Source organism: Garra rufa, chromosome 1, assembly GCF_049309525.1.
Source record: "Garra rufa chromosome 1, GarRuf1.0, whole genome shotgun sequence".
NCBI classification, from domain to species: Eukaryota; Metazoa; Chordata; class Actinopteri; order Cypriniformes; family Cyprinidae; genus Garra; species Garra rufa.
In genome coordinates this window covers 9,077,381-9,096,668 of record NC_133361.1, presented here as the reverse complement: position 1 = coordinate 9,096,668, position 19,288 = coordinate 9,077,381, and the positions used below count along the sequence as shown (strand labels likewise).

The 19,288-nt window shown below is 39.6% G+C and overlaps 1 protein-coding gene across 1 annotated transcript; it reads right to left on the bottom strand.

Moving 5' to 3' along the window:
- Window positions 1-3,081: 3,081 nt before the first annotated feature.
- Window positions 3,082-8,342, bottom strand: LOC141329082 (uncharacterized). The gene is made up of 2 exons (XM_073835440.1): window positions 8,265-8,342; window positions 3,082-4,999 (listed from the first exon to the last, which is right to left on the bottom strand). Exon 2 carries the CDS (start codon window positions 4,876-4,878, stop codon window positions 3,472-3,474), a length of 1,407 nt encoding a protein of 468 aa, XP_073691541.1. The 5' UTR covers window positions 4,879-4,999; window positions 8,265-8,342; the 3' UTR covers window positions 3,082-3,471.
- Between the last annotated feature and the right edge of the window lie 10,946 nt (window positions 8,343-19,288).

Here is a 19,288-nt window from a genome sequence, read left to right as displayed (position 1 = left end):
GTTCAGAAATCCTTGGTGGTGTCCATATCAGCTTAACCCGGTCCGAACTAATTAGAGCTGGATAGAAGTCTTTTTTTCAGGTTCAGATAATAGGCTATAAGAATAAATCACTCAGAGACTTGTTTTAAGAGAGGTTTAAATGAAAAAAAAGGTTCTTTATGGAAACATTTAGACTAAAAATGTTTTTCTATGGAAGCACCTTTATTTTTAAAGGAACACTCCACTTTTTTTGGAAATAGGCTCATTCTCCAACTCCCCCCGAGTTAATAAGTTGATTTTTACCGTTTTGAAATCCATTCAGCCGTTCTCCTGTTCTGGCGATATCACTTTTAGCATAGCTTAGCATAGATCATTGAATCCTATTAGACCAATAGCGTTCAAAAATGACCAACGAGTTTCCATATTTGTTGTATTTAAAACTTGACTCTTCTGTAGTTATATCGTGTACTAAGACCGGTGGAAATGCAAAGCTGCGAGTTTCTAGGCAGATAAGATTAGGAACTACACTCCCATTCCGGCGTAATAGTCAAGGAAGTTTGCTGCCGTAATATGGCCGAAGCAGGCGGAGTATTATCAGAAATGAGTTCCCAGCTAGTTTAGCATTTACACATGTGCTGCTTCAGCCTTATTACGGCAGCAAACTTCCTTGACTATTACACCGGAATGGAAGTGTAGTTCCTAATCTTATCAGCGATCTAAGTACACAATATAACTACAGAAGAGTCAAGTTTTAAATTGGACAAATATTGAAACTCGTTGGTTATTTTTGAACGTGATGCTATTGGTCTCGGCTTCATGTTTTTAATGCGCCGTGTTTTTGAATCGTTACTTTTAAAGGGTCTGTCTTAAACTTTGGCGATCAGTTTTATTTACTATTGTGTTGTTTTTGTTCCCTTGTCCGAATGAACGCTTCCGGTTTGTGTGTGAGCTGCTACAGCAAATGCGTCCTGCATATGCGCTAAATACGGCCAAAGATTATGTAGTATTTATAGGCCAAGTAAAATCAAAAATGTTTAATTAAATCTCCCTATCTGACTCGATTTTGTAGAGTTGCTACTAAGTTTTGATGTCGGCAAAAAGTAGGGTCATAGGCTAATCATGACAGATCATTGTTTACATTATCAGTCATTGCTGTCACTTCAGCTAACTCATGCTCATCTCTATTAATAGTCCTAAAAGGCCTATGTATTATATGTAGCTAGTAGTGTTGCAAAGCTTAAATGTAACAGTTAATTTGAAATAACCCAATAAATTAATTAAATTATTCTTACTGTTTGGGATTTAAGACAAGTCTCGGGCTATCCTACACTGTAAAAAAAAGTCCTGTAAAAAAACGGTCAAATGACTGGCAGCTACGACTGCCAAACAAAAACCGTAAAATTAAAGTAAAATATCGTAATTGAAACAAGGAAAAATCTGTAAAATAATGTACTTTTTCTGTAAAACCTTTAATGAAAATTTCTCTACAATTATTGTTTTTGCACTTTATTTCAATTAAGATATTTTACTGTAACATTACGGGGTTTTTTTGGCAGCAGTAGCTGCCAGTCATTTGACCGTTTTTTACGAGATTTTTTTTTTTATAGTGTAACTTTAAGAAGTTATTTACGATGTTTTTTTTTAAGAAGATTCTTTTCCAGAATTTAAATTTTATTAATTTTTGTCTTAAGAACAATCTTCAGTAAAAAGATAACAATATTCTTAAGATGATTTTTTTGGGAAAACAAAATATTCTTAACTTTTTTTTTTTTTTTTTAAATAGAAGAAAATGGCAGTTAAGAAGAAAATTCTTCTTAAGAATGTTTCGTAAATCTGGCCCCAGATACCCTTCATATTTATATTCATATACAGTGTCATGTTTCGTGCCAGATACCCTTCATGTTATAAACCATGATAAATTTTCATAAATAGACGCTACAATTACTGCATGTTTTACATTTCTGTAACAGCTGTTTATTTGTTTTCAAAAATCGTTTAAATATAAGATTTTAAAACATAAAAATAACCTGTATGACTGTGTTGTCATTTATTATCCAGGATTATTAGGATTTTGAAATGCCCGCGCAAAAAACTGATTTACTGCGCATGATGGTGACCTCTTGTAATATATATAGGCTATATAGCAAATACGATTCTCTCTCCTCCTCTCCTTCTTCTATGAAATTATTGGCGGGTTGCAAACCAACTGTAAAGGTGCAAAAAAACCAATTCCATTTCAAGGAAATTTGCCCTCATCTGTAGGATTAAGCAGGTGGCCAACTGTTCAGAAATCCTCGGACTACACTCTTAACAATAAAGGTCCTCTAAAAAGGTTCTTCAAAGCGATGCCATGGTAGAACCATTTTTTTGCCCCACAAAGAATCATCTCTTACCTTTTTATAATCTGAAGAACCTTTTCTTTTCACCACAAAGAACCTTTTGTGAAACAAGGTTCTTCAGATGTTAAAGGTTCTTTATGAAACCATTTAGACTAAAAAGGTTTTTCTATGGTATCATGAAGCACCTTTATTTTTAAGAGTGTAGGCAAAAAGCAGTATGCGAGTGAATAGGTACTTTTGAGATGTGAAAGAAGTGGTATACATACACAGGCATGTCTACTCTTCATTGAAAAACAAGTAATTTATTATGCATAGATGAAAGAAACTGAACCTAAAGTATCAATCTTGTCAGGCTCGTATTGATCTGATACCAATATCAACATTTCTATCAATATTAGAATCAGTCTGTCCACCGCTAGAAGGAGGAGGAGGGTTACTAATGTAGGCAAACTCATTCAATCTCAGTCATGTGTAGAGTAAAATATAGTTTATTGGGCAAATAAATGCTTTTTGGGAAATATGAAAGCCCAAAAAACAACTGCAATACTTCATGGCTTTTTATTCTATAAAAACAACTTTTTTTCTCAATTGAAATATAATCAGCAGACAATAATAATTGTTGATAAAATATAAAAAGTAAAGCTAACAATGCATTAAATAAAAAAGGTAGTTTTGATCAATAATTACATTTAATCAGCAAATACAGAAACATGCTAAGTAAAAGCAAAAAAATAATCAGCTGGATCTCTCCTACTGACTTAGACGTAGGGATGGGCACAAGACAGGTGTTTTCTTTTTTTTTAATCTGAATCTCACAGTTGAATCTGATGGGTTTGAAGATGAAGATGAACTTTATTCACTCTGAAAACTATAGATAATGTTTCTTAGTCATGTTGCTTGTAATGATTTATCCAGATGATATTTCACTGCTTGATGCATTATTGCGTAACATTTGATGAAAACACAGCATCAGACCTGATAGTCCTGGATCTGAAGATGATCTACTCGCTGTGATTGTTTTTTGTATGACTTTGTAGAGAAGTTGAATGTTTGAAACTCTTCCCACATTCAGTGCATTGATACAGTTTCTCTCCAGTGTGGATCTTCTCACGTAGTTTCAGATTTCCTGAATCAATGAATCTCTTGTAACACTTTAAACACATGTACGGTTTTCTTCAGTGTGCATCTTCTCATGTAGTTTCAGATTTGCTGAGTGTCTGAATCTCTTGTCACAGTGTGAACACTTATAAGGTTTCTCTCCAGTGTGGATGTTCATGTGTTCTTTAAGGTGTAATGATTTTGTAAATCTCTTCCCACACTGATCGCAAGAGAACGGTTTCTCTCCAGTATGAATCCTCATATGTTCTATAAGGCACCATTTTCTTGCAAAACTCGTCCCGCACTGATCACATGTGTGTGGTTTCTCTCCAGTGTGGATCCTCCCATGTGTTTGCAGAGTTGATGACTGACTGAATCTCTTGTCGCAGTGTGAACACTTGAACGGTTTCTCTCCAGTGTGAATCCTCTCATGTGTTTTCAGAAGTCCTGAATTGCTGAATCTCTTGTCACAGTGTGAACACTTGAACGGTTTTTCTCCAGTGTGGATCCTCTGGTGCAGTTTTAAATGGCTCGCTGAAGTAAAAGTCTTTTCACACTCAAAGCACATGTACTCTCTCACACCAGTGTGAACTTTCTGATGTTCTTTTAAATGTGCTGGACGTACAAAACACTTTTCACACAAAGGACATGGATGTGGCTTTTCCGTTGTATGAACTGTCAGGTGCTTCTTCAGGTATGAAGCTCTCACAAATGTTTTGTTACATTGATCACATGCATATTTCTCTCCAGTGTGGAGGCCCATGTGATGCTTAAGCGTCATTGAGCATGAGAAATTCTTTCCGCATTGATCACAAGTGTACGGTTTCTCTCCAGTATGAACCCACATATGGTCTGTAAGGTTTGCTTTTTTTGTGAAACTCTTCCCGCACTGATCACATGTGAACGGTTTATTTCCAGTGTGGATCATCTCGTGTGTTTTCCTCTGTGCTAACACTCTGAATCTTTTGTCACAGTGTGAACACTTGTGGGGTTTTTCTCCAGTGTGGATCCTCTGGTGCAGTTTTAAATACTTTGCTGAAATAAAAGTCTTCTCACACTCAAAGCACATGTAGTCTCTGACACCAGTGTGTATTTTCTCATGTTCTTTCAAACTTTGTCGATGTGAAAATCTATTTCCACACACATTACATGAATGTGGCTTCTCCTTTGTATGAACTACCACGTGCTGTTTCAGGACTGTATCTCTTGAAAATCTTTTTCCGCACTGATCACATGCAAACGGTTTCTCTCCAGTGTGGATCCTCTCATGTGTTTTCAGGCTTCCTGACTGAATGAATCTCATGTCACAGTGTGAACACTTGTACGGTCTCTCTCCAGTGTGAATCCTCTCATGCTTTTTTAAACCGGCCGCTGAACTAAAACTTTTCCCACACTCAAAGCATGTGTCTTTCACACCAGTATCTGTTTTCAGAGGCATTTTTAGATGTGCTGGATTACGCATAAAACTCTTTCCACACTGAGTGCTGGTGAAAGATTTCTTGGTCCTTTTTTCTTTAAATCTCCACTTCTGATGTGATTTTTCTCCTCAGAATTATTCTTTCTCCTGATTATCTCGATCAACTCTGAAACAAAAGTAAAAACAGTCTATCATCATCCAGTTCAGTTCAAATAGTATACGATATCACTGGAAAGTGTCCCCAACTCAAATACAAACTGTGTTGCATCAAGAGAGCGACCATACATTTGTGTTCTGTTTTTATTAATTTATAATAAGTTGTTATAAATGATGTTTTAGATTTCTAATCTTATGATTGTGAGGTTTTATTAACTGTTTTGTCTATATGAATAAAAGATAAGATGTTTATGGAAACTCAAGGTTTATGGGATATTGTTGTAAAGCAGTTTGGTATAACACTACTTTTGGATTTGTGCTTTTCAAAATAGAAATAAAGTAGAAATAATTGACTAATAAGCCAATAAATGCTCCTCTGCTGCCATCTATTGGTTATAATGGTGATTTGATGTTTTTATTTTTAAATGTTTGTTCAGAACAGTATATTTTGGTCATCCCATTAAAAATAGCAATCAGATTGCATCATTTTGGAGCTTTTAAAGGCTGGAAACAGTTGTGTGAAATTTTTGAAAGTAATTGAAAATGGCTTGAATTTCTCTCTCAAAAGGTTGTACAAACCCTGAATTCAATGATGTATAACACTCAACTATTTCTGCCACAACAGCATGGTACAGTTAGCGTTACTACTAGGGCTGCCCGCTCATAGTTGCCCAGAAAAGGTTTGTAGTATACTAATACGTTATTAAAATGTTAATGCAGCCTCCTGTTTTTCCCAGAAACATTCATAATCATTACTTCTGCTGGTGTGCTGTGGCTAGCTTTATGCATTTATGCCTGAGCTTTTATAGACTATGTGCGATATTAACCCCTTAACTAACCCCCATTTTACATAACGGTTTTTATTATCAATTTGATATCAAACTGAAGCCTTACATCTAAATAAGTTATGATCCAAATTTGAAGTTGATATGAAAAAAGGTGTCTGTGAAAGTTTGTTTAGGGCGTTATACCACAAATAGCCACTGGGTGCCATCCAAATGCCATATATATTTTTTTATGCATTTTTATGTCACAAAAGTCTAAATTTCCACTAAATAACAGGATTTTCCATAAAAATATGGAATCCTGAGACTCAGACTTTTCCAATGATATGTTTTTGTCAAGATTGTAAAAAGTTGTGATTCTAAAAGTCGGTAATGCATTTTGTAATATGAATATTTTGTAATGCATTTTGTAATATGACACCGGTAAGGGGAGGAGACCGCCAAAAGATTTTAATGTACCATTTCCATGGTAAAGCAATGTGTGATTTCAAAAAGTTTATATATATATATATATATATATATAAAACATTTGATAGAGAAAAAAAAAAAAAAAAAACGGAAAAAAGTGCCAAGCGTCCCAGAGGTGGGACGGTGACAGTTAAGGCGCATTATAATGATTTAAATGGTTAAATAAATGTGTGATTAATCGACTCATGCTTAAAATGAACGTCTTCTAGTTTAGCAGAAAAAATCTGAACAAAATTTGTTACTACTTCTAGTTTTGTACATTTGCACTTCAGCACTATTGGTTCTGTTTATAACCGATTGTTTTTAATGCTTCACACTAGATCTCACAGTAACCTTTATTCCTTCTGTGGCGAGTTCAAATGCTTCTCACAAGATCACACAGTGCTGCACTGTAGGAGTGTTGCGAAATCAACTTTGGTTCCCAGGTAAAGCTGTTTTGTGCTCAGCTTAGTTTGTTTGTGTTGCGGTCCTTGCTGCACAGCTCAAATTCGTAGCATGATTGTCTTATGATTTTGTTTTGTTTGCTGTTGTATTAGGGGTGGGCGATATGGCAAAAAGTATCTTATTACGATTTTTTTTAAGATATACCACAGTTTTATCACAAGTCTTTGTCATGTTGATTTTACTATTTTGCAAGTTGACAGAGTATTACAGCCAAACTGTAACCACGGTAGACTTTCAAGGTAACAAAATATAAAAAAGAATGATATTTAGACTGAACGAATCCCGCGGCACTTATAACTAATATATATACGAGAGTAAATATTGTTATTTTAGGGAGATTTGACACGTCTTATTGAAGAAAACATAATGTTAACCGAGACGTTTTCGTTTAGTGTCCAGAAGAGGGAAGCACCTTCATCGTTAAAACGTAATGTTATCCTAGTTAAAGTCAAATAAATGTTTTCCTTTTTTTAATGTCTGTAAAAAATAAAATACACATTTTTAAAATCGAATATTTTGTTGAAGTCATGGATATTTTGTTTATGGTATGGTACTTCTACATCTTACATTAACGAAATCTAACATAGTATAGCATAATTTAGTCTCATTTATGCTTCTTATGATGGTTAAATGTGCTCTGATTATCTGTAATGATTAAAAAATGGTTTAAAACAAGACATGGTTTGTAGTAGTGATTATTGAGATTCACATCCGTCCGCTTCCATGCCGCTTACTTCGGGACACGGGAGTGCAGACGTGCAGAAGCGGTACTGGAGTGTAGAGGTTAGGAGAACGTTCTGGGAACATTCCGGGAACGTTCCCGGAACGTTCCCAGTAGGTTCCCAGAACCTAAAGGGAACGTTCTAGTTACGTAAAGAAAACTTTCCTGGCTAACCAATAGGGAACGTTCTTGGGAACGTTCTGGGAATCAAAAATTGTTAGCTGGGAGGCTTCCATTTAAATACTAAATATTCTGCATATCTCTTTATGAATGAAAGGCACAGAGGTTTCGTTTCCTACAAGCGCGCATCAAGTAAGCAGTGTCTTCAGCATTTGCCGTCATAACATAAATGCATAAACAACGGTCAGTGGTTGCTCTATTTAGTCATATATAAATCCCAAAAACAGCGGAATTACAAGATGGATGGTCTACAAAAACTTGCTCTGTCCTTACGTTCATCATGCGGAGCTGTTTTTGCGATCTTTCTAGCGCTTATGGCCGATTATAATTAATGTAAAAGCAAATATATATTTAAAATATTAAATTTCATATTGACAGTCTGATAAGTAGAAATGCTATTTATGACTGGATGTAACGTTTGATACTTTGCGTAAAATTGGTTCTCATATTGACTTTGCTGCACCTTTACGGATTTACTTTCCACATTTGTGAAAATATTTGTCCAAGTCTGAACAACTCAACAACACGTTAAAATCATGCCAGCCCGGTTCATACGAGAAGCTGACATTTACCTTATTTTCCTGCTGCCCTCAAACCTAATTATGCAAAATAATCCATGCATGACAGCAAAAAAGGAACAGATAAAAGATAAGAAATAGAAGAAAAAGAGGACTCACCCTCATCTTACAACTCTCACTCCCGTGGGCACGGACACAACAAATGTAATTCTCACTCCTCTACTACTACTACTTCTTCTTCTTCTTGGCGGGCTGCAAACCAAGGTGCATACCGCCACCTGCTGTACTGGAGTGTGACGAAGATGGATCACAAGGAAGATGTTCTTTCTGTTCTTTAACCCACTATTTCTCAGGAACTTCATTCACATCACAAAAATCCCAAAAACCAATTCAATTTCCGGACAAATTAGAGCTGGACAGAAGTCTTTTTCAGGTTCAGATAAGACAGCCTGGTCTCATTGTTTGTCAGTGCCGGCGTTAAGGGGGGGCACTCGCGGGCCGTGCCCCCCCCAAAAAAGGTTGTTGTGCCCCCCCTACACAGTTTTTAATTAATTTAATATATATCAAGAATAATTAAAATAAATAAAGCATTGAATGTTCCATGATTTTTTATGTAATAAAAATGAGAAACAGTTGATGTGTGTTTATCTTTTTATGAAAAGAGACCCGTTTCTCTGGTTGCGTTGCGGGCATCTAGTGAGTCATTGCGTCTTTAGTATGTGTAGAGGAGTGCAGGACACAACCTAACACTTTGAATTTCACAGTTTATGTAAATCCACGTGGGGTTTGGAGTACAATTTTTATCCACATTATTTTCACACGTCTAGTACAAATATGTCGCTTTGTTTTATATTTACAGTGCATACGTTTTTCGTTATTTACCTCAAAAGAAAGGAAGTCAAATGTGACAACATGCCCCATAGGTGGGGTACGTTGTAAACACAACCATATGACAGCTTAAAATGTTATCTGATCGAATAAAAAAAAAATATACACAACAAACTAAAATATTTTGTCAATAAAATACATGTATTAACTTTATCAAATAAAGTAATGACTTTTTTTTAAATAAAAATAATCTTATTTTGGAGTTTGAAAATGAAAACATCGCAACAATGCTTGGAACGGCCCTGATGGACAAATAGATGAATAATAAAATAATTAAAATAAATAATTTTAAAATTCTATTCTAACATTTAGACATTCAGAAAACACTCCCCTCCCTCCACACACAGCTCTCATAGAACACGACACACATAAACCAGCCAAAATGCTTTACATTTCTTTAAATAATAATTTCTGAATATTAAACGTCAATTGTCAGTCTTTATTCACCTGTTTCTTGTGGTTTGTCATTGAAATCCATAAAAGTAATTAGTGTAAATTGCATTGCTAATGTCATAGAATAGCATATTTTAATAACAGCGGGGCGAAACACAGTGTTACAACGTTCCTCATCTGCGCCACTGGAATATAATACAGGTTAGTGTCTTCCGCTGGTTTGTGAAGCATTAATAAACTATCTAAACTGATAAATAACAAATTGGAGATTAAAATAATAGCAGATTTGTCTAATTTTAAACGAATTCTTAAAACTGAAATGAAAAAAATTTACTTAAGCCAGAAATGTACTTTTACTATGGGAAAATAAATATTCAGCGATATCTTCAAAAGGCTTTCGAATTTTGGCGCACTTTTTTCTCTGCATAGTGTTGCTATGGCAACTAGTAAATACCGTAAATTTGGTTATGCCAGCTTGTGTGGAAATATTTAAACCATGCGTGTTACAACCCTGCGTTAGTTTGTGCCCAACGCTACCCTAATTGTATGAGTTTGCGCTTTCACTGTATTGTTTTTTTTTTTTAAGCCTCGTTTTTCCAAGTTATTGTTGCTGATTGTGTGCCCCCTCCCCAGATAGCAAATAGTAATTGAAACGATGTTAAATCAACATCCCGCTGTCAACGATAAAATCATTGAATCAACGTCGAACTCTGATGTTGATTCTTCATCATGTTGCACCCTCTATTATCATTGAAACAACGTTTAAATCATATAGAGATCAACAAAATTTCAATGGTATTTCGATTACAATGGATATTGAAACAATGTTGAAATCCCAGCATATCAACAAAACTTCAATGGTGTTTTAGTATACCACAGGTTTATTCTGAAGGTCTATAATTTTAAAATAATATTAAAAACATTATTAATAGGCTATAATCCTGCTTTATCGACAGCCAGGATGGGCTAGCAAAATATAGAAAATAGAAACTATACCTTTAGGCTATAACCTAGACTAGCACAAATGACACCCCACGCATTCTTTAAAAATTAAACATTTTTTATTGTATTATTTCATTTTTTTCCTTTTAAAGTGCTAACTCCTGCTGCGTCTGTCTTCCAGCTCCTCTCGCTCGGTCTGGGGCGTAGCGCAGCCACTTCTGTACGGCTTGAGTGAAGTCATAGGTGTTTGCCGTTGTAAGACGTTGAGTCAAGGCGTCTAGAATACAAATAAAAGTATGCTTTGAATAAAGTAAAGGTAAACCATGTCTTTTGTGTAATTCTGGCCCGCCGCGGTCACTGCTGTGGGTAGCGCTAGATAGAGCACTATGCTATCGTTGGTTCCGGTGTTCTCCGGCGGTCAGAAGAAATAGCGGTGCTGTGTTAATAGATTTCACGACACTAGCAGTGGGTACAGACATGTATTTTGAGCTAGCTGTCACAAAAATAGACTGGACCAATGAGGTTTTGCTAACTTTATAACCTAGAAGAGAACCACAAAGTACTTTTGGCAGATTTTGACACATTGGTAAAACAAAAATCTATTTCAGCGACTGCAGCACTGCGTCGGTTACTACATTAACGATCAACCTAACTGTACAGAAGGCCCTCAATTAAACTAGTATGTATATAGTTAGTTTATTCGCATTACCCACTTTATCCAGTGTGTGGCAGTATACCCTCATTTATCTTAGACGCAAGTGTTGCATCAGCCGTAGCTGCGATTGCGTTATGAGGATATTACCATAAGCTCCGGTCAGGTGTGGACTGTTGGCACTTGGTTCCTGCTAAATTACCGCTGTTCTGATCATTCCTTAATGTGGGTTTAGTTGGTGTGCGTCAATGACGATATGTAAGTGCACTGTTGTTATTAATGTTACTTTGAGATCGTTTCTAGTCACTGTTTAACGTTGTGATGTGACGATGCAGCCTAATGCTAAGCTAATCATGACTGATAATGAAGGATATCATTTGTACAGGGTTTGTCTAGCTTTAAGTGATTATTTACGGTGACTAGCCATTCTGTAATCTTTTGTATTCAGTGGCTGCAGTTTATTACTTTATAGAGAACTGCTGTTCTATTGCTAATGTATATATACTATACGTATATCATTATCCCAATCATAGCGTGTGGATATAATACTGTATTGTTTGGGATGATAATATTGCAGTTAGTAATCATTCCTTCTTTTTGTTCATTTAGAACCACATCCATATATCCCTAATTGCCTTCTGTGTAAATTGGAACTACAGAAAGAAATCCCTGTATGCCACCATGCTGATTCTGAATCCTAATCATCCAAGTAAACCTACATCAACCTGATTCTGTCTCCCTGAGTCGTGACTGACATCCTGTAGCGAATACAGTATATTACCAGCTAACCAAATCATTCCTATCCCTTCATTACATTGTGGTCCTTCGAGCCGGAGGTGATTTGCTACAGTGACAGTATGGTTGATGAGCATCAAAGAGGAACTGTTCCAGTGTCTGTAAGACCAAAACGCCAGACACGTCACCCTGCTTACTTTGATGATTTTGAAGTGGACTATGGAGGACCACGGCCATGTGATGAACATCCTCCTCCTTTAAGCACAGCACGGTATGAGCGCATACATGAACATGAATCCAGTGAGAGCAGGGGAGGTACACAACAGAGGGCACATCGTACCTCATCTAGAGACCAAAACCCCTTATCAGAGTTGGCATCATATTCTTGCTTTCCAGTTCCAAGGTCCCAGTCCCTTACAGCCTCTCAGTATCAGACTGACACTAGAAAGCTACCTGAATCTTCTACTCCTTTCCATGGTCAGACAGCTAATGTTATGCCTGCCCCCCACAGCGGTCTCAAGGGTCAAATAAGTTCCAGTGCTCCACCTACCTTGTATGGAAAAGATGCTTTATTTGACTCCCATGTTTCTCCTTCATATGTGGTTTCCTCTGAGCTGTATTCACCATCAGGTAGGGCTCCACATTATTCCGTCAGTGCTGTGAGTCATGGTGCTAATGACCCAAGTTACCCACCTCAGCAGCGAAGAGCCTCCCTGACTGAGCCGTACAGCATGATGGTTATGATTGACAAAATGATGGGTCAGTTGCAGCTTATGAGAGACGAAGTTGCGTCAAAGCATGGCACCCCTAGCAGATCACCTCCCAGACCGCCTCAGCCTTATAAGGAGCCACCTCCTGTGCATTATGAATATCCCGTCCAACATGCACCATATGCTGCTGATCGAGCTTATGGGCCATCTGACAGATTCTATAGCAGCTATGGGCCTCCAGCGAGATCAGAGATCGATATGTACCAACACTCAATGCCTCTACCTGCTCAGAAATCCAAGCCTTCCTATTTAGAGCAGCATTCTATTCTGCCAAAGGAGTCAGCCGTCGAATACCGAGGTCCTAAGCCCAATATACCCTACCTGGTGCATAAAGATCCAAGTGAGTTTGCTCGCCTGAAGCTTGCGCTGAACAATCTACTACCTGAGGATGCGTCAGAGTTGTTCAAGTTCCAAATCTTGGTGGATCATCTACGATTGGATGAGGCAAAACTGATTGCAGATTCCTTCCTAAACTCTCCATATCCTTACACAGCGACAATGGCTGCCTTGACAGAGAAATTTGGTAAGCCGCATCAACTTGCTTTGAGTAAGATTGCACGAGTAATGGATGCACCAGATGTCCGTCCAGGAGACCCTGAAGCCTTCGAAAGATTTGCATTACAAGTTCAAGCCCTGGTAGGACTGCTGAAATCCCTGGGACCAGATGGGGATGCCGAATTGAGGTGTGGTTCTCACGTAGTTCGCCTACTGACCAAGCTGCCACCTGATTTAAGAGCTGCTTTTAGGAGACAAATGCTGCCTAGTCAAGCTTCAAGCTTTACGCTCCCAGAGTTCTCCAAATGGTTGCAAGCTGAATCATGGTGTCAAAGTAGTGATGTGGTGGGAAACATTCAGACAAAGGGATGGCCAAAGCAAAAGCCTGACAAACACAAAGATCAGAGGTCAAGACCAGCTACTGTGCTGCATGGAGCAGGCAGTCCTGCTACGAATGCAACTTCCTCAATCAAACCTGCCTCTTCGCCAGAGAACAAGGTTAAAAGTAAAGCATATTGTCCTTATTGTGAGAATGCAGACCATTTCCTTAGTCAGTGCGCCAACTTTCAGCAGCTCACTACTGAACAAGTGACGCACTGGATTCAGACTAACAAACGTTGCTGGAAGTGCGGAAGGTCACATTTAGCAGCACAGTGCAACCTGAAGAAACCCTGTAACAAGTGTAAAGGGAAACATTTGCTGATACTCCATGACATCAATTATAAGTCAGTCAAAGATACTTCTCCAGCATCAAGTTCCATTGCGGAAACCTTATACCTGGATAAACCTGGAACAGATAGCCGGGTCCTTCTCAAGGTTGTCAGAGTTTTACTCAGATACAGTAATCGTACTTTGGACACTTATGCTATCCTAGACGACGGATCCGAACGCACCATCTTGTTGTTTGCAGCAGCTCAGAAACTGAATCTGAAAGGTGAAAAGGAAGAGCTATCCATCAGAACCATCCATCAGAATGTGTCACGACTGCAAGGCTCGAAGGTTTCATTCAGCATCTCTCCAGTGGCCCAACCGCATAAGACATACCAAATCAAGCAAGCCTTCACAGCTGACCACCTGGGGTTAGCTCAACAATCCTATCCTATGGAAGCCCTTGTAAGCAGGTACAAACACCTAAAGGGTCTCCCTATCCAGTCCTTTGAAAAGATTCACCCACTCCTGCTGATTGGTGCCGATCAGACTCATCTAATTACCCCAATAGCGCCAGTTAACCTGGGACCCCCTGGCGGGCCAGCCGCCATCAAAACAAGACTGGGTTGGACACTACAGGGCCCAGCAAAGCTCCTTCTGAATCCTCTTCATCCTCAGCAGGTCCTTTTCACATCTTTGTCATCCAATCAAACAGAGCTGATGAGAAATGTGGCAAAGTTATGGGAACTGGACATTCTCCCCTATCGTAATGAGAAACAAGTTACTCGCTCCAGAGAGGATCAGGCAGCCCTGGAAATCCTGAACAAAGGAACTGTGAGAGTTGAGGTAAATGGCATCCAGAGGTACGCTACCCCCTTGTTACGTAAACCCAGCATGGCTTGTCTTAACGTCTCTGAAGAAGCAGTAATGCCACTCCTTCGTGGAACTGAAAAGCATCTCCTGAAAGACCCAGAACGAGCAGCGACTTATTCTGCGGAGATCAAGAAATTGGTTGAGGAAGGTTATGTGGTCAAACTGGATCCAGACAAACCATCACAGTGCTCTGAGAGGTGGTTCATACCCCATCATATGGTCACTCATAATGACAAAAATCGACTGGTCTTCAACTGCTCTTTCCGGTACAAAGGAATGAACCTAAACGAATCCCTACTACCTGGTCCAGTACTAGGTCCGTCTCTCCTTGGAGTCCTGATAAGATTCAGGGAGCATTCTGTAGCAGTGAGTGGGGACGTGAAAGGAATGTTCCATCAAGTTCGACTTCTGGAACAAGACAGACCTGTTCTGCGATTTGTATGGAGAGATATGGAACGAAACCGAGAGCCAGACATCTATGAGTGGCAGGTGCTCCCATTTGGCACTACTTGCAGCCCTTGCTGCGCCTCTTACGCCCTGCATAAACATGTCCTTGACAACACAGAGTCGGGTGATGACCTACAATTCACTATTCAAAGTAGCTTCTATGTTGACAACTGTCTTCAGAGCCTGAACACAGCTAATGAGGCCAGAGAGCTGATTGACCGTCTCAGAGAGCTGCTGGGTAGCGGAGGATTTAATATCAGGCAGTGGGCTTCAAACCGACCTGAAGTGGTAAGCCATCTACCTACAGAAGCTCAGTCTACCAGTACTGAACTGTGGTTGTCACAAAAGGAAACGGAAGTTTCTGAATCCACTCTAGGTCTGCACTGGCACTGTCCCACCGACACTCTTAGGTACAAGCACCGTCCCTTAAAATATGGGCCACCCACAATGCGTAACTTATATCGGGTCCTTGCCAGTCAATATGACCCGCTGGGCTTCATTCTCCCCTACACAACCAGGGCAAAAATACTGATCCAGAAACTGTGGGCTAAGCCAAGAGAATGGGACGATCCTCTATTCCCTGACGAACTTCTGCAGAACTGGCTGCAGTGGGAGGATGAACTCCAATCTCTTTCTGGCATCACCTTTCCTAGATGCTATGTGACTTCAGAAATGGACAATGACTCTGTGGTGAGAGAGATACATGTGTTCTGTGATGCATCAGAAAGGGCCTATGGTGCAGTCTCGTACCTGAGAACAGAGAACAGTCAAGGCAAGGTACAGTTAGCATTCTTAATCGCACGCTCCAGAGTTGCACCCAAAAAACAGTTATCAGTGCCAAGACTTGAACTCTGTGCTGCACTTTGTGGAGCGCAGTTAGCAGAGATGCTAAAGAAAGAACTTAGGCTTGAATATCGCAGGATTACCTTGTGGTCCGATTCCACCACAGTACTTAATTGGTTGCAGTCAGAGTCCTGCAGGTTCAAAGTCTTTGTGGGCACCAGGATTACGGAGATACAAGAAACCACAAATCCACAGGATTGGAGGTATGTGGACTCCGCCCTGAATCCTGCAGATGACCTAACAAAGGGAAAATCGCTTGCAGACCTAGCTACTCCAAACAGATGGACCGATGGACCCCAGTTCCTCCTGATGCACCCTGATCATTGGCCAAAGAGTCCTGCTGGCAGCTCTCTGAAGGATGACTCAGAGTTACGCAAGTCAACATTCTGCGCCTTAAATGCAGTAACCTCCCACACAGACATTCCAGATGCCAACCAGTTTACAACCTACAGTGAATTACTGGAAGCTGCTGCACGATGTGTTCATGGGGCGGCGAGTGGAGAGCCACTAACCGCGGGAGACTTCCTACAAGCAGAAATACTTCAGTGGAGAGCATCTCAACGGGATAGTTTCTTTGATGACTACCAATGCCTGAAACAAGGTAAACCTCTCCCTTCTAACAGTAAACTACTCACCTTGAGTCCAGAGCTGGACAAAGAGATGGACGTTATTCGAGTAGGGGGAAGACTTCGACGAGCTGCGGCACTCGACATAGCCACTAAGCACCCAATTGTCCTTGACCCCAGTCATGCCCTTACCAAACTCATAATTCAAGATTATGATCACCAGTTGAAACATCCAGGCCCTGAGAGAGTCCTAGCGGAAATCAGGAGAAAGTTTTGGATTCTGCGTGGCCGAGAGGCCATCCGCAATTACCAGTTTCGATGCGCTGACTGTCGGAGATGGAGAGCCAACCCAGAAATCCCACAAATGTCAGACTTACCTGTAGCCCGACTTCAGCTATTTAAGCCTGCATTTTACTCCACAGGGATGGATTGCTTTGGGCCCTTCTCTGTAAAGATTGGACGGAGAGTAGAGAAAAGATGGGGAATAATTTGGAAGTGCTTGACAACCCGGTGTGTCCACCTAGACATACTATCAAGTATTGACTCTGATTCCTTCCTCATGGCATTCAGGAGGTTTGTGGCACGTCGAGGAACACCCTTCGAACTTTGGTCTGATCAAGGGACTAATTTTAAGGGAGGGGAGAGGGAATTGCATGAAGCCTTTGAAAGTATGTCACCTGAGTTACAGCTACAGTTAGCGAAACAGAAAGTTCACTTCCGCTTCAACCCACCTGGAGCTCCTCACTTCGGAGGAGCATGGGAACGGGAGATACGATCTGTTAAATCAGCTCTGTATGCCACTGTCGGTGCTCAGTCTGTCACAGAGGAAGTCCTCAGAACAGTGTTAACTGAAGTAGAGGGAATACTGAATTCCAAACCTCTTGGATACCTCTCCTCTGATGTCTCAGATATTGACCCTGTTACCCCAAATCACCTTCTCATGGGGCGGCCTGATGGCTCTCTCCCACAGGTTGTATATCCTCAAAGCGAAATGATCAGTCGGAAACGATGGCGCCACAGTCAGATCCTGACTGACTTATTCTGGTCTGCGTTCATCAAGTACTATCTACCCAATCTGCAGAATCGATCTAAATGGCAGAGGGATGTTAAAGACATTGCCATTGGAAACATTGTTATGCTGGTAGACCCTCAGTTGCCTAGAGCTATGTGGTCGATCGGAAAAGTCACCAACGTCATGCCAAGTGCAGATGGGCACATCAGAACTGCGGAGGTGCTAATCAAGGGACGGACCTATACCAGACCAGTTTCCAGGATGATTGTACTTCCTGCCATTCCTGATGACACAGATACCACTTAATTGTGGGCCATTTAACAAATTTAGTGCCTAAATTTGGGGGCGGCTGTACAGAAGGCCCTCAATTAAACTAGTATGTATATAGTTAGTTTATTCGCATTACCCACTTTATCCAGTGTGTGGCAGTATACCCTCATTTATCTTAGACGCAAGTGTTGCATCAGCCGTAGCTGCGATTGCGTTATGAGGATATTACCATAAGCTCCGGTCAGGTGTGGACTGTTGGCACTTGGTTCCTGCTAAATTACCGCTGTTCTGATCATTCCTTAATGTGGGTTTAGTTGGTGTGCGTCAATGACGATATGTAAGTGCACTGTTGTTATTAATGTTACTTTGAGATCGTTTCTAGTCACTGTTTAACGTTGTGATGTGACGATGCAGCCTAATGCTAAGCTAATCATGACTGATAATGAAGGATATCATTTGTACAGGGTTTGTCTAGCTTTAAGTGATTATTTACGGTGACTAGCCATTCTGTAATCTTTTGTATTCAGTGGCTGCAGTTTATTACTTTATAGAGAACTGCTGTTCTATTGCTAATGTATATATACTATACGTATATCATTATCCCAATCATAGCGTGTGGATATAATACTGTATTGTTTGGGATGATAATATTGCAGTTAGTAATCATTCCTTCTTTTTGTTCATTTAGAACCACATCCATATATCCCTAATTGCCTTCTGTGTAAATTGGAACTACAGAAAGAAATCCCTGTATGCCACCATGCTGATTCTGAATCCTAATCATCCAAGTAAACCTACATCAACCTGATTCTGTCTCCCTGAGTCGTGACTGACATCCTGTAGCGAATACAGTATATTACCAGCTAACCAAATCATTCCTATCCCTTCATTACACTAACAGTATTTTATTTGGTACAATTCATTATATCGAACATTAAGCAAGCTTACCTGTACGCTTGTGCCAAGATCCAGAAATGAGCTGTGTCCGGTGCAGTACGTTGGTTTTGATCTCCCGGTCAACCAAAAATCGATGGATTTTCAATCAAATTTCCCGGTCAACTATGCCGATGACTTTTCAACAACAGCGTCGTTTCCCGGTCAACTATAAATCAATGACTTTTCAACACATTCAGCGATCGCCCGATAAACCAATATCAATGCTTAATCAATCATAAAGATAACTATAGATCAATGTTGTTCCAATATTGTTGCCATCAACATTAATAACATCGGGGTTTCATCGATATGGTAATGGTGATTCAACATTTATTTTGCATTGAAATTTCAACATCAACCATAATGATGATTCAGATGGAAAAACTATGTTTATTCAATGTTGGCTTGCTGTCTGGGTCGTTAGATGTCGCGTGCCCCCCTGTTAGTTATGGTCTGGCGCCGGCTCTGTTGTTTGTATCTAGGAATTTACGTAACCTTTAGAAGCACAAACGTACATTTTTGTATGTTATTATTGATGCGAAAACGTATAATTTAGACGCATTTCAACGTTTAAAACATAGGAATAGCCACTACCAATTTTTAGCCACTATAAAAGGATATAAAATGTAACTGAACAAAATATGCAGGAAAATTACCATTTTAGTAACAATATAGAATAAAAATATGTTTATAGTCGCTAATCCCACTCCTAC

What these genes read in the sequence shown, in the direction of transcription:
- LOC141329082 (XM_073835440.1), bottom strand. Translation starts at nt 4,878, where the DNA reads ATGCGTAATCCAGCACATCTAAAAATGCCTCTGAAAACAGATACTGGT.